The sequence below is a fragment of the Tachypleus tridentatus genome, chromosome 13 (genome assembly GCF_004210375.1).
Source record: "Tachypleus tridentatus isolate NWPU-2018 chromosome 13, ASM421037v1, whole genome shotgun sequence".
NCBI lineage: Eukaryota > Metazoa > Arthropoda > Merostomata > Xiphosura > Limulidae > Tachypleus > Tachypleus tridentatus.
This window is the reverse complement of record NC_134837.1, coordinates 181,919,230-181,933,879: the sequence shown is the minus strand read 5'-3', so window position 1 is coordinate 181,933,879 and position 14,650 is coordinate 181,919,230. Positions and strand designations below refer to the sequence as shown.

The 14,650-nt window shown below is 35.5% G+C and overlaps 1 protein-coding gene across 2 annotated transcripts in view; it reads right to left on the bottom strand.

The window, feature by feature from the left end:
- Positions 1-8,479: 8,479 nt before the first annotated feature.
- LOC143238342 (glucose dehydrogenase [FAD, quinone]-like) overlaps positions 8,480-14,650 on the bottom strand; it is a 37,552-nt gene continuing 31,381 nt past the window's right edge. The window contains exon 11 of one of the 2 annotated variants that reach the window (XM_076478490.1): positions 8,480-8,812. In XM_076478490.1, the coding sequence (XP_076334605.1) occupies positions 8,671-8,812 (142 nt within the window). In that variant the 3' untranslated portion in view covers positions 8,480-8,670. Of the gene's footprint in view, positions 8,813-10,221; positions 11,502-14,650 lie in introns of those variants that run through there. The other variant, XM_076478489.1, reaches the window with a different exon arrangement.

Sequence of the window (14,650 nt, the reverse complement as noted above, 5' to 3'; positions counted from 1 at the left end):
ATTAAGTTACTAGAAGCAACGGCTGTATATTGAAATTACGTCTAACATGACGTACAGTGAATGATATTTCTAGAGTAAATATTTATTATATCTGTTAATGGAAAGCAAAGTCTTGGAATTGGAGATGTATGTGTGAGTGTTTTTCTTATAGCAAAGCCACATCTGGCTATCTGCTGAGCCCCCCCCCTCCCGAGTGGAAGCACACACCCTGATTTTAGCGTTGTAAATCCGTAGACTTACCGCTGTACTAGCGGGGGACAATCGGAAATGCACGCGACGCTAATAAATCATTTCACTTTAAGACATTTTTTGTTTATATTTTAATAAAAACATACGTTTTTTCCTCTTTCAGTTTGGTAATAAAGCTGTTATACGCAGTAAAAGAGATAAATTCCACGTGGTTATACTTAATACTTACATATTAATATTGATTATTCTAAAATCCTAATTTACACTCAAATTCCTCCTAGCTATTTGATCGTCTTGTTTCTTATTCCAAGAATACGAATCCATACAAAATATCTTAACAAGGAAACATTTTTCGTCTTTGTAAAATTAGGGTTAACGGTATGCTTTGAACGCTTCTTGTTGCTACAAATTTTTCTTCTTTCCATTTTTCTCTCTCTCCACACTTCCCACTATACCCTGAATGCAAACTTAAAAGTTTGCTACTTATCTCACCTTAAAGCAGTGTGTGTGTTAACCCTAATTAATATGAAGAAAGGCGGGACTTGATACCTGTCATCTTCCAGATAAGTTTACGGACACCGATAAGTTTACGGACTTAAAACGCCACAATTCAGGGTTCAGTATCCCGCGGTAGACACCACAAATAGCCTAATGTGGGCAAGTAACTTGTTTCTAAGTGTAGATTGCGTGGTTTATAAATATTCCTATAATAAAAATATTAAAACCAAGTTTTGTAAGGTCGATAAATGCAGGATAAACATTATAAAATAACCCGACAGGCGACATTTACAATACTCTCGTGCATTGCTCGCGATACTACGCGATGCAATACTGATACCTATTGAATTAACTTGAAGATTATAAGTTAAATTTCTTTTCTGCGTTTTTAGTCACAACATTTCAGAAGACCATCCACGACTATAAATATTTTATCGATAAATGTCATTTATGACGTCATTGCTCCTTGTTGAATTTCACACTACTTGCACGTGCCATCTCTAACGTCTAGAGAGAAGGCAGTTAACCAATACCAACCACCGCCGTCTCTTTGGCTATTCTCACCAAATAATAAGATTTTACTGCCACTCCTATAATGCACCCACTATCACGAAGTACGGAGGACGACCTTCTTATTGTGGTAAAAGGGTCTAAGCCACAGAGCCCATAATTCACAGCCTGGCACATTAAACATTTATTGTGTCAAGGAAGACGGACATGTACGAGGGCTGTTCAAAAAATACGCGGACTGTTTGAATTGCGCGGCTCCAGTTGGTTCCAGGGGAATCCGCTTGGTGTCGCTAGGTTTGCACAGATCAGCTGATTACGACGCCATTTTCCGATTGCAGATATCTTCATTTGTGTATTAACTACGCGGTTTTAAGTGAAGTGCAATTTTTTCGTTTGGCGGATTTCAGAATGAATGACCTGAAGGAGCGACGACTTGCTGTGAAATTTTGTGTTAAACTTGGAAAATCTGCGACTGAAACTTGCTACGCTTAACACGGCTTACGGTGATGTTGCTATGAAGCGTACGGCATGTTTCAAATGGCATGAACGTTTTAAGGATGGTCGACAGTCCATTGAAGATGATGAGCGTCCTGGACATACTTCCACGTCAACTGTCAGGGAGCTTGCTGAAGAGTGTGGGATATCAGTTGAATCTTGTTACGAGATTTTGACCGAAAAATTGAAGATGCATCGCGTTGCTGCGAAATTTGTGCCTCAGAACTCGTGAGTTTTTGGCCAAACACTCGATCACTGTTCTTCCCCACCCCCTTACTCACCTGACCTTGCTCCTGCGATTTTTTCTTGTTCCCCAAACTCAAAAGACCCTTGAAAGGAAGAAGATTTGAGACAATTCCCGAGATTAAGGCAAATGCGACGAAGGAGCTGGAGAACATTACCAAAGAAGCTTACCAGGACTGTTTCAACAAGTGGAAACACCGTTGGGATAAGTGTGTGCGTTGGGAAGGAGAGTACTTTGAAGGGGTCCCAGACCTGTAACTTCTAAATATAGTACATTTTGTTTTATGACGTCAGTCCGCGTATTTTTTGAACAGACCTCGTATTGATAAACAGCATAATAAACATATTTCATAAGTGCACTTTTGAAAATAGTTTTGTCCCAATCATAGGATGCATATTATTCAAGGCACAGTAGTATAAAATGTTACAAACTATCTTATTCGCTCTCTTTCTTTATAGTCAAACCTTTATGTTATATACACAATCAATGCGTATTACATTTGCTAAAGTACATTTTCACTGCAACAAATATATTTGTTCTATATGACAGACCTTGTTTCTGTTTTATCGCAAAGCTACACAATAAACTATCTACGTTATTCCGACAATGGGAATCAAACCTCAGATTTTATCGTTGTGGCTTTCAAGGCCCAGATTAGCCTTAATGAATTCAACCTGCAGCGTTTCTTACATCAAAACGTTCGTGAATTAACATGTTTATGTTGAGATTGTTTGTCGTATTTGCTTGTTTACTTCTTGAAGATCACGCTGAAGCCACTCAAGAGCCGTCAGAGCTAGCCGTTCCTAATTTAGCAGTGTAAGTTTGTTTTTTGAATTTCGCACAAAGCTAATCGAGGGCTATCTGTGCTAGTCGTCCCTAATTTAGCAGTGTAAGACTAGAGGGAAGGCAGTTAGTCATCACCACCCACCGCCAACTCTTGGGCTACTCTTTTACCAACGAATAGTGGGATTGACCACAAGTTATAACGCCCCCACGGCTGAAAGGATGAGCATGTTTGGCGCGACGGGGATTAGCAGTGTAAGCTTAAAATGGAAAGCAGCTAGTAAACATCACCTATCGCCAACTCTTGAGATACTCTGTACCAATGAATAATGAGATTGACAGTCACTATATATAGCGCCAGTAATAAGGACGAGTATGTTCGATAACACGATTCGAACTCGTGAAGCACAATTTGTCAAGTGCCCCTGCCAGATATCTTCATCTACATTGTGAAATAGTGAACAAGGTCTATCCGTTTATTTTATTAATTAAAAGATAACTTTAGATATTGATTTTCTGCTGGTAAAATAAGATACAAATTCGATGAGTCAAAATAAAAAACAACAAGTAACTCATGGAAACTTACATCCTTGGGCTGAATATTTAGGCAACATTTTCCGAATGAAATCGTCTCTCCTCGATAACTCAGTGTTATTATTCGGGGATAAAGTTTTGTCCTACATAATCTAGTAGCTAGAGTGCTTGACTTGAATCCTATTTCCAAATATGCTTAACCTTTCAATCGTGTGGCATTGATGTTCAACGATTAATCCCACTTTTCTTTGGCAAAAAAAGTAGCCCAAACGCTGTTGATGGGCAATGTTAACTAGCTGCCTTCACCCTTCCCTCAGTCTGTCACTTCTAAATCAGGGACTGCTGGATTAACTTAAGCTATTCCCGTCAGTGGGAACGAGTATTTTTGCTTGTTACTTGAAAATCAGAGATGGGTAACGCAGGCAGCTTTCGAGTAACTTTGCGCGAAGTTCTTAAAACAAACAAACACTGATAAAGTTCGGGCTTCATTCTTTGCTACAACTTCAGAAAAGTGCCAATTTCTTATGAAACAATAGTAATATATTACATAAATTATTTGTGTAACTTTGAAACCACACATGTGAAGATGTAATATCTTTAGGAAAATAGACAAACACTTATTGACATTTGTTCAAACCCGTCCCCAACAAAATAAAAATAAGAGATAAGAGGAAAGATCTCGAAGCAGAAATTTCGTTTTGTTCGCTTGTTTCACAAACACCAGAGCTACACGATAACTATCTGTACTAGCCATCACTGATTTGCATATGATAGACTAGAGGAAGGCAGCTACTTAACAGCACTCATCGCCAATTCTTGGGCCCCTCTTTTGCCAACAAAAGTGGGATTCATCGTGCCAAAGGGACGGGATTCATGGAATCTTGGATTCACAATCCGGCACGATAACTACTAGACCTTTTCCTATTAATCTGCACGTTTTATTATGACTACAACTTCCGATAAATATGTACAAATACAGTCATATACCACACAACTATGCCTCATTATGTTTATCCCTGAAGAAATGTATAATTGTATGTGGAGCCTATATTCTATCTTTTGTGGTCCGGTTATAAAAAATGCGCACAACACATTGTTTTACCCAACGAAACTCTTAACAAATCAATATATTAACTACGTTAATATCCTGGCCAGGAACATTATCTCAAAACAGACCACAAAATGTGCCTTAAATTAACTGGTTATTTATTGTTAAGCACAAGCCTACACAACGAGATATTCTGTGCTCCGCCTATCGCAGGTATCGAAACCCGGTTCTTAGAATTATAAACTTTCAGACTTATAGCTATCAGGAAATATATTATTTTGTTGTTTTACTTGTGACAAAGCTTTTCATGAATATTTCAAACAATTATAGGTTACTAGTTTACCTTTCAAGTACTAATACCTCTGTATTTCGAGGGACCTGAAAAATAAAACTTATTTCTGCCATACAAGTGTTATAAAAGTTTTCACTTCTCTACTTATAAGTCACGTTAAACACAACCTGTACAATACAAGTAGATTTTACACGTACTTCTATGTCAGACCGACTATTCCTGTAGGTTCATTTTAATTTGGAACGTTAAGCAATTGATAACGTATGCGACGAATCGCGTGCTCCTTCGCCTAAAAGCTAAAATTTTGTAGTTAACCTGTTTCGTAGTTTAAATATCAATACAAAAAATTGTTAGGCCTTCTTGAAAAACCGGTACAACTGAGATTTTAGAAAATATGCCTTAAGAATGAAGTCACTAACCTGCTTTACAAAATAAATTATTGTATTAACGAAATTTGTTTTCTCTTACGAAATGCCCACCACAGGAATAGACGCATTTCTCTAAAAATTGGATCACTTTTGTAAAACAAAAATTTGTTTTGCGTGATTAACAGATAAGAGTAATATATATGTATACGATTGTGCATTTGTTTGTTCGCTGTTTAGCGCAAAGCTACTTGATTGGCTACCTATACTGTAATCATCTTTCGAGAAGAAACCCGGTTTTCAAATATAACGAACCTTCAGGCCTGCCGCTGAGTCAACCACTGGGAAATGTTTCATTTGTTTGTTTTTCTTACAGCAAAGCCACATCGGGCTATCTGCTGAGCCCACCGAGGGGAATCGAACCCCTGATTTTAGCGTTGTAAATCTGTAGACTTACCGCCGTACTAACGGGGGGCTATCTGTGCTGGCCGTCCCTAATTTAGCAGTCTAAGATTAGAGGGAAGGCAGCTAGTCATCACCCCCACCGCCAACTTTTGGGCTACTCTTTCACCAACGAATAGTGGGATTGACCGTCACATTATAACGCCCCCACGGCTGGGAGGGCGAGCATTTTTGGCGCAACAGGGATGCGAACCCGCGACCCTCAGATTTCGAGTCGCACGCCTTAACACGCTTGGCCATGCCGGGCCAGGAAATGTTTCGATTGATACACTTAAGTATTAGTAAATACGACAGTGAATGTTTTCTCAATATTTTTGCCTACAATACGTTTTTCTTACGATATTGATATATTTCCTGTCAGATATTAGAACCATAATCATCCACTCTACGGATCCACGTACGTTTATAAAACAATATTTCTTTATCAGGATTAGGGCACCTCACCTGGAAACGCAAAACCAGATTTCAGCTTCAGTTTGTTTGAAACTTCGCACTTCAGTGTTATTTGTCTTTGATATAGTGATACTTAAAACGAAATTACGTTTTTCCCAATAAAAAGAACATTAATGTTTTAACAGATACAAACAACCCAAGAGTTGGCGGGTGGGTGGTGATGACTAGCTGCTTCCCTTCCATTTGTTCACCCCAAAAGTAAGCATAACGTAAATGATGGAGCCTCTACAACACTCTATCCTGTGTTATCAGTTATACTTGGGTTTGATAATAGCTACATCATAATCGAAGCCACCACAGCTCCATATACTGTTAATAAACATGGTGGATTGTATCCACTCTATGTTTGCATAGACATTGTGGAGGCATGAGCAGGATGTTAAGGCGCTAGACTCGTAATCTGAGGATCGCAGGTCCGAATCCCCGTCACATCAAACATGATCACCCTTTCATCCGTAGACATAATAATGTTACGGTAAATCCCACTATTCGTTGGTAAACGAGTAGCCAAAAAGTTGGCAGTGGGTGGGGATGACTAGTCTTCCCTCTGGTCTCACACAGCTAAATTAGAGACGGCTAGCGCAAATAGCCCTCGTGTAGCTTTGCGCGAAATTAAAAACAATAACAGATAAATAAATACATTCGTTTTATGGGTGCAATATATGATTTGAACAAGTATCTGTATTTTTATTTTCTATTGTATTGACTCAGGTTGAATTTCGCGCAAAGCTAGACGAGGACTATTTGCGCTAGCCGCCCCTAATTTAGCAATGTAAGACTAAAAGGAAGGCAGCTAGTCGTCGTCATCCACCTCCAGCATTTGGGCTATTTTTTATCAATGAATAGTAGGATTGAACGTCATATTATAACGCCCGTGCGGCTGAAAGGGCGAGCGTGTTCAATGAAAGGGAATTGAACTCGCAACCTGAATACTGCTAATAACCAGGCCATGCCGAGAAAAACTATACAATTCACTCAAAAACTGGTACGTCAAACATTGTTTGTTAATAGCAATTGTTAATATAAGCACGCTTTTTATTCTAAGCTATTGAAAGATGGCTATAATTAATTGACGGACGACATAGTGTTATTGTAATTAGCCACCTCTAATTACTGAGCAGAAAGTGACCACATAGTCAGCAACATCTCCACCACTAGAACACTATCCAACTTCTAAAACTGAATAACAGAACTAGCTATTACAATATGCCCAACAGCTGAAAGTCCAATCGTGTCCACCAGCATTGCTGTTAAACCTATGACTTTCGGATCTGTAGCCTTGCACGTTAACCACTAAGTCTTGATCGACTCATAATTGATTAGCTATAAATTAACAATAATAGTTAATAATAAATAAAACAACAACAGAAGACGAACGGAAATTTGGCCGGGCGTGCTGTAAGTTTTAATTAATGAGTGTCGTAGTGAAAGGTATTTAATTATAGACTCCATTCGGTGCATAAATATGGCACAAAAATTGGAAGATATCTTCTATAATTATTTCAGTACATACAAATCAACATTCACGTGTTTCTTATGTAGATATTAAGTTATGACAATAAAGTTTTAAATTTCTCTTGCAACAGACCATTTGGTACTTTTTAGAAACTTTTTAACTTGGAAAAACCTTCCCTGTAGATGGCGCTAAAAGCAGCACTCTGAGAGCACTGCACACATCAGAACCCGATGTTGTAATATTAAGACATACTGATATCAACCAACAGATACCGAAAAATACCCTCAAAAAACTGATTTAAAACTATTGAGAGAAGAAGCAAAGACGACTAAACAACTAAACAAATGATTACTAAAGATTCAAAATGTATTAAACTTAAAGCTGGTTGGCTTCTTGTTCGTTGTTTTTTATTTACCACTGGAATAGAAAGAAACAAAAAGAACTGAAAAATGGCTCCTTATTTAGTCCATTTACAGCCTTTTCATGTAGATATCTATTGATTTAGAGGTTTTATAGGATTTTTTTTTATCTAAAACATGAGCCGTTCCAAAATTACTTGAATAAACTTTCTATGTAATAAATGAAAATAATAAAAAGGTACGAGTTTAATTACGTTTTTTATTGGCGACTTTTTCGGTTTTACCACGTGAGGAACCAAATATCCGCTCACACACAAAGGTTAATGGGACATCACATTTACAAAGTACACAGAAGCAGAGAGATGGATCCCCTAGTGGTGAATCTACCAAACTGTAACATATATATATGTATAAACTTTTATTTCTAGAAACTGTCTTTTCGTACAACTGCTATTGAATTCTTAAACCAACATAATTTTTAAATAGTGACAGTGAAAGACACAATAAGTATCAGCTATATATATGGATATTTAAGTATACAACTTGTAGTTTTATAATGCATATGTAACTATACAACTTGTGGTTTTATAATGTATATGTAACTATACGGTCTGTAGTTTTATAATGTACATGTAACTATACGGTCTGTAGTTTTAAAAATATGTAAAATGGTAAATAATCATTTTTAAAATAGTTTCAAACTTTGAGCTAAACATTCCAGTTGCAGAACAAACTGTAAAAAATAATGAACTAAATCTTTATATTAATTAAATATCTTTGACTTCGACAATAACAAACATCTTAAATGGCGTTTCTCCCCTTTTGTCAACTGCAAGTTTGCAGACTTTTAACTCTCCAATCCGAAGTTCGATTCCAAGCAGCGGACACAATTAATAGCCTAACGTGACTCTTAAGACAAACAAACAAACGTTTAATAAACAATACATTTCTCTGTAAATTTAAACAGTTGTTGGAGATGAAGTTATAATGAATGAAACTTGGTAACCTTGCATCTGTCCAACACGCACACAATGAACCAGCAACGTCCCTGAAGACCGACAGGAAGCCCACACGCACACAATGAACCAGCAACGTCCCTGAAGACCGACAGGAAGCCCGAACATCTTTGAATGAAAAGTTAGATTAATTTTCTACTCTTATAAAAACTGACTACAGAAAACAAGTTGGCTTGTGTGTCATAAAGCAGGAAGATGGAAATGTTGGTTTCCAGTGATGGACACAGCAGATAACCCAATATGTCTTTGTCCCGCAATAAATAAAGTAACTTCAAATGACGTTACTACATATTTATTTCTGTTTTATATTAAACACAAGTTGTTATTATGTTTCAATCAGTCTGTTTAATGCTATTGTCACGTTTCGCGAACCTTTGGCTTCGTAGAAAATTTTTCTGGTTTCAGGGTCTTTCAAGAACAGGTAGTTATTGTGTACATTTTCTAAAACAACAATATTTGCTACCACGTAATATTTGGTCTATATTTTATCCTAACCCATACCAGATTAGAATCAAGTGTTTCAGATAATGAATGTTGTACTTTAAAGATACTAGGCACTTTATTTCCTGACAAAGATAATTCTTAGACAGCTTCGACATCATACGTTCATACATCCTATGGTATAACGTGTTCATGTTTTAACTAGTTTTGGTTCCAAAGCCGAAACTTCTTGCTTGTAAATTATTAACGGTAATTTTGAAAGCTAATAACACCGGAAAAACTGGGATTTGATACCCACGGTGGACATAGTGCAGGTAACCGTTTATGTAAACAAATCGTTCCAAAGGTTGTTTTATTTGTCAGATTATTTTAACGGTTATTTTGACAGAAAAAGTGAATCATACCATTTATTTGGATGTCGAACCAATGTCATTTAGCAACTTAATACATTCGATTGTAAAGAATAGTTCTAAAGATGCCTTATAAAACAGCCTTTAAGAATATTATACCCTGCATTTTTTTATCTTTACCGCTTCAATGTAACCAATAAATAGCAATGTGCACTACCAGCAAGTTATTTAAAAGCTATGGTGAGAAATAATTAAAATAATGAGTGACTGTTTTTTCAGGTATATTTTATGCACTAGAGACATCGTAGAATTTTAGCGTTAATGGTTTTTTGTTGTTGTTTTATGTTTCTAGAGAGGCTTGACGTTTTGGCTTCTAAATTAAGGTTTTCAAACTGATAAAGGTTTCGGTATCGAAGACAAAAAGTCATAACTCTCTAGAAGCGGTCCATTATAGTCTATACTCTACAAGGAACTTCTATTTCATGACGGTTTTTTTCAATTTCAACGCTCGCGCACGTACGTATACACACGTTGATAAACTTGTAGAAATGTCGATACTAAGGGAAAATTCTACTTGAATTATGGATGTTACGAAACTAAAGTGATATGTCTTTACTTTAAAGGGAAGTTACTTAAAAACTGCTCAAATAAGAAAAGGATATTGAAAATCGAGCTTTTTTGTTTGTAACGTGAACGAAAAGAGAAACTCAGACAAAACACCAGCAATTATCGATTTTAATCTTTATTACTGATGCATTATTTCACTTACAAAATTATGTATAATACAACCGATTAAGAATATCAAAAATTAATAACTTAATCTTTACAAACTATCTTAATTATCTATGCATTCCAGTTTTCAAGTATTATCAGTAATTCTGAATAAATTAATTTATTTCTATAGCCATGTAATAGGAACTAAAATTACTGAATTACCACTAAGGTAAACTTAAATATAGGAAACAAAAGAGTCAAACACTGTTTTCAAGAATATTTGGTCTTCATGAAACGTAACTGAAAAGTATTCCAGATGTATTTCTTTGCTATATTGTTTTTAAATACAGATAAGGCTTAACCTTTTTTGTTACACAAATCATGAGTAATTTATTGAAATTGCAAAGACACATAAACTCCGTTTTTTTTTCAAGTAGTTGTTGTTGTTGTTTTCCAAGTGACGAATCCATCTGTTAGTACAAACACATAAAAACCCGTTTTTTGTTTCAAGTGAATATTCTGGAATTTCCATGTAAGTTGTTGTTGTTGTTTTACAAATAACGAATCCATCTGTCAGTTTGAGTGAATCTTTTCCTTTAGTAACATTATAATAAAAAAAAAGGTTCTGATTTGAAACGAGAAATTTCGCTTCAGTTCATGGGGTAAGATGGTATAAATCCTAATGACTAGCACGACAAGAAGAAGATTTCATAGCGCTCAAAAAAGTATTTTCCGTATTCCGAAATTTCTGGTACTAGCGTATTCAAAAGCCACCTAAGATAGTTACTTAAATAGGTCTACTGTAAAGCAGTAGTATTTGTTTCTTTCAGTCTTTTATCTTGCGAAATGTGATTGCAGTGAGCCTGGATAAATATTACAGTGAATTAAAGCCTGTTATATTTGTGATGAATTGTTTCTCAAACAGTGGGAAAAATAACACGTTATTTATATCACATTAACAAGGCTTTCTCTGAACGTGTTTTGTAACACACGGCTTTTGTTTTCACGTTTAATAAACCACTTCTCCATTCGGTCGATCAGAAAAGGGTGCCAATTGTACATTTCCTTGCTATCTTCCTCTAGTGAGTCGGTAACAGACTAGAAAATCCGTTTTAACGTTATTATAGTAATATCACCTTTTAAAGTCGTCCTCAGTTATAAACATTTGGATTCCTTTTATTAAATCAGCAGCCTTCTCAGCAATCATGATTACAGGGGCATTAGTGTTACCAGAGACTATAGTGGGCATGACTGAGGCGTCCACAACGCGTAGTCCTTTAACGTGTTTAACCCTAGGGAAAACACAAAACAGGATTAAACAACAGACACAATAATAAACAAATTTGTATGGAAACAAAGCTTTCCTGTTTCTTATGTATTGTGAGTTTACAGATGTGTATTTAACGAAACATTAATTGTGAGTTTACAGATGTGTATTTAACGAAATATTAATTGTTAAGGAAAGCTAATATATTAAGCTCAAACTTTGTGTCAGTCTGAACAAAATAGAAAGCAAACTACACCTACAGCAGTTTCGATGACAGCAGTAAATAAGTATTGGCATTCTCTAATACGGAACCTATTTATAACGAATGAGGTGGTGGTTTTGTGTCACATGCATTTAATATTTGTTTAAAAATTTCGCTTAAATAACCACCACCTACGTGGATTCCCTTTTGTTACCTGTAGCAAATTATCAAAGTCACTTATATATACATTCATAACCGTTCTTTTCAGAAAGATGGCATTAAAGATATGATCTTTTTTTTATTGTACAAAAGCTCCGAATTACACCAATATCTGAAATACAACCGTATTCTTAAAAATAAATAAATCAGTGACATTATCAAAGTGAAATGATCCATTTTCTACTAAATTATTATACATCACGTAAAATATTTTTACCTATTTACAAATATAACTTGCGGCATGCTATTTTCTTTAAAAAAAACCGTAATAAGCATGTATAAATCTTATATAATGTACTGAAGGTATTTGGTAATTCAATTAATTAGATCATTCAAAGATACGATTCTTAAAATAAGCATGGGATCTTCACAGTGTTCTATCTTTTAGTTAGACAAAGCGCAGCCGTTGTTATTAAACAACGACTTTCATACATTTTGATAATCGTGTCAGCTGACAAATCATATGGCCTTGTCTACCTATATTCAAACAAACTTATACGAAAGTTATTTGCAACAAACCGCCCATAACGTTTTACTGATTGTCTAGGAATGCAGCTAATGAACAGCGCGCTCTGCAAACTGTTGGGATGCAAACCATGAATTTTCACATTTATTGTCTGGCACACTAGCAATTAGGCCAATCCAGTATTAATAAAATAATACGCAAAAGGATATTTTTGAAAACCATACCACCCACATTCTCATTTATTACAAGTTTCATGCGGCAGGGATTCGAACCCGCGATCTTCGGACTACGCCAAGCCTGATGAAATAGAACCAACTCAGATTAAGCCTTGTAATATTTAATTATCATGTCAAGCTGCTCTATTATGATTTTTAAATATTGCATTAGAAAAAGGTTCAGTTGGTTTTAATTCCAAACGTTATAACCAGACACTTTCACCAATATGAATGTTGTACCGATCCACTGACTTACGTTTTAATTAATGTTAGTAAATTATTTACATTCAAATTAGTTATAATTATATACATAATTGGGAAAAAATGTAAAAAAAATAGCTGGATGGGTTTGTTTGTTTTGAATTTTGCACGAAACTAAACGAGGGCTATCTGCTCTAGCCATCCCTAATTTAGCAATGTAAGACTAGGGTAAAGACAGCTAGACATTAACATATACTGCATACTCTTGGGCTATCCTTTTTACAAACGAACAGCGGGAATGACCGTCACTTTATACTGTCCCCACAGCTGAAATGGTGGGTAAGTTTTGGTGTGATGGGGATTCAAACCTACGAAACTCTTTACCTGAGCTGATCCTTCAAATCATCAAACTATTGCCTTTCGTGGATGGGCCAGCCTTATAATTCTAAGTTTTTAGTTTTTGGAAGTGACATGTTAAGACTTGGACGGAGCCAAATAAATAGATAAACATACATATATAGTTCTAACACTTTCAGTTAAATTAATTGTTAATAGGCGATTAAATCCACATTATGAAACAATAATGAACTTAATACAAAACAAGCATTACAAAAATATAACTAAAATTGAAGTTATTTTCCTTTATCAGTCTTAGTTTCAAGCATTTAATCACAGCTGATAAAGTATGTTGTCATTGTTTGTTTGTTTTTGAGTTTCGGACAAAGCTACTCGAGGGCTATCTGTGCTAGCCGTCCCTAATTTAGTAGTGTAAGACTAGAGGGAAGGCAGCTAGTCATCACCATCCACTGTCTGTAGTCAGTTGTGGGAAGGGAGTTACCATTAATACTTAGATACAACTTGAAGTTAGAAATGAAATCACTCTAACAATTATACAAGGTAAAATTCCCAGCATCCTCTCTTTCTCTTCTATAATATGGGTGAGTTGACACAAACCTAGTAATCTTCGACATAGTCTTTCTGTCCCAGTGTACCGAAAACAATTATAATTCTAAATCTAATTACTTATCAGCCAACGATAGCCTTGAGTAACTGACGGCTTCTAAATTCTTTACACAGAAGTTTTCATAATCAACAATTTAGTTTTTAAATGTATCATGCTTGAGAGGAAAAGAAAGAAGTTGAGAGTTTAGAAACTATTATGGTAAGACAGTAGGAGTTGAGATATGTCACTGTCTCAAATGGATAATGTGATTTATCTATTAACTTGTGGTATATATGGTCTTAAGTATGAGGAAAACAACTAATTATTTACATTTAAGAATTAACCTACATAGATTTCAAAGTAGTAATAAAGGTTTTCTTCATTCTATTCAAATAAATTATTTTAACAAACGTTCGTTTATTAATGTCAAAATTACTATCTCGGAAAATATTGTATATATATATATAATATAAATTTATTAACAGAAAGAGAAGAAAAGTTTATTTTGAAAAAAAAAGTATTCTTTATAATAAATATGAAATTATTTAAAAATAAATTATCGATTATGGAAACTAATTTATGGAGAATTTAGAGGTCGCTAGTTACTCAAGATTATCCTTGGCTGAGAAGTAACTAAATTTATTATTATTACTACTATTTCGCTTACTATACCGGATGGAAAGACCAACTTCAGGATCCTGGGCTTGTCTCAGTTAGCCCAGGTTATACGTGAACAACTCTTTGAGAGAAAGTGAGAAAGCTGGGAGTTTTACGTTGTAGAAGCTTTAGGGTGGTCGAATTTCTACTTTGAGAGTACTGTATCTACATGTACGTATTATAGGTTTCTGCTTTCCCGCAAATGGCTGCGGACAATGAAAGGCAATAGATGTTGAGAAGCTGTATATTAACCTCTTAGATCCTAACCCTT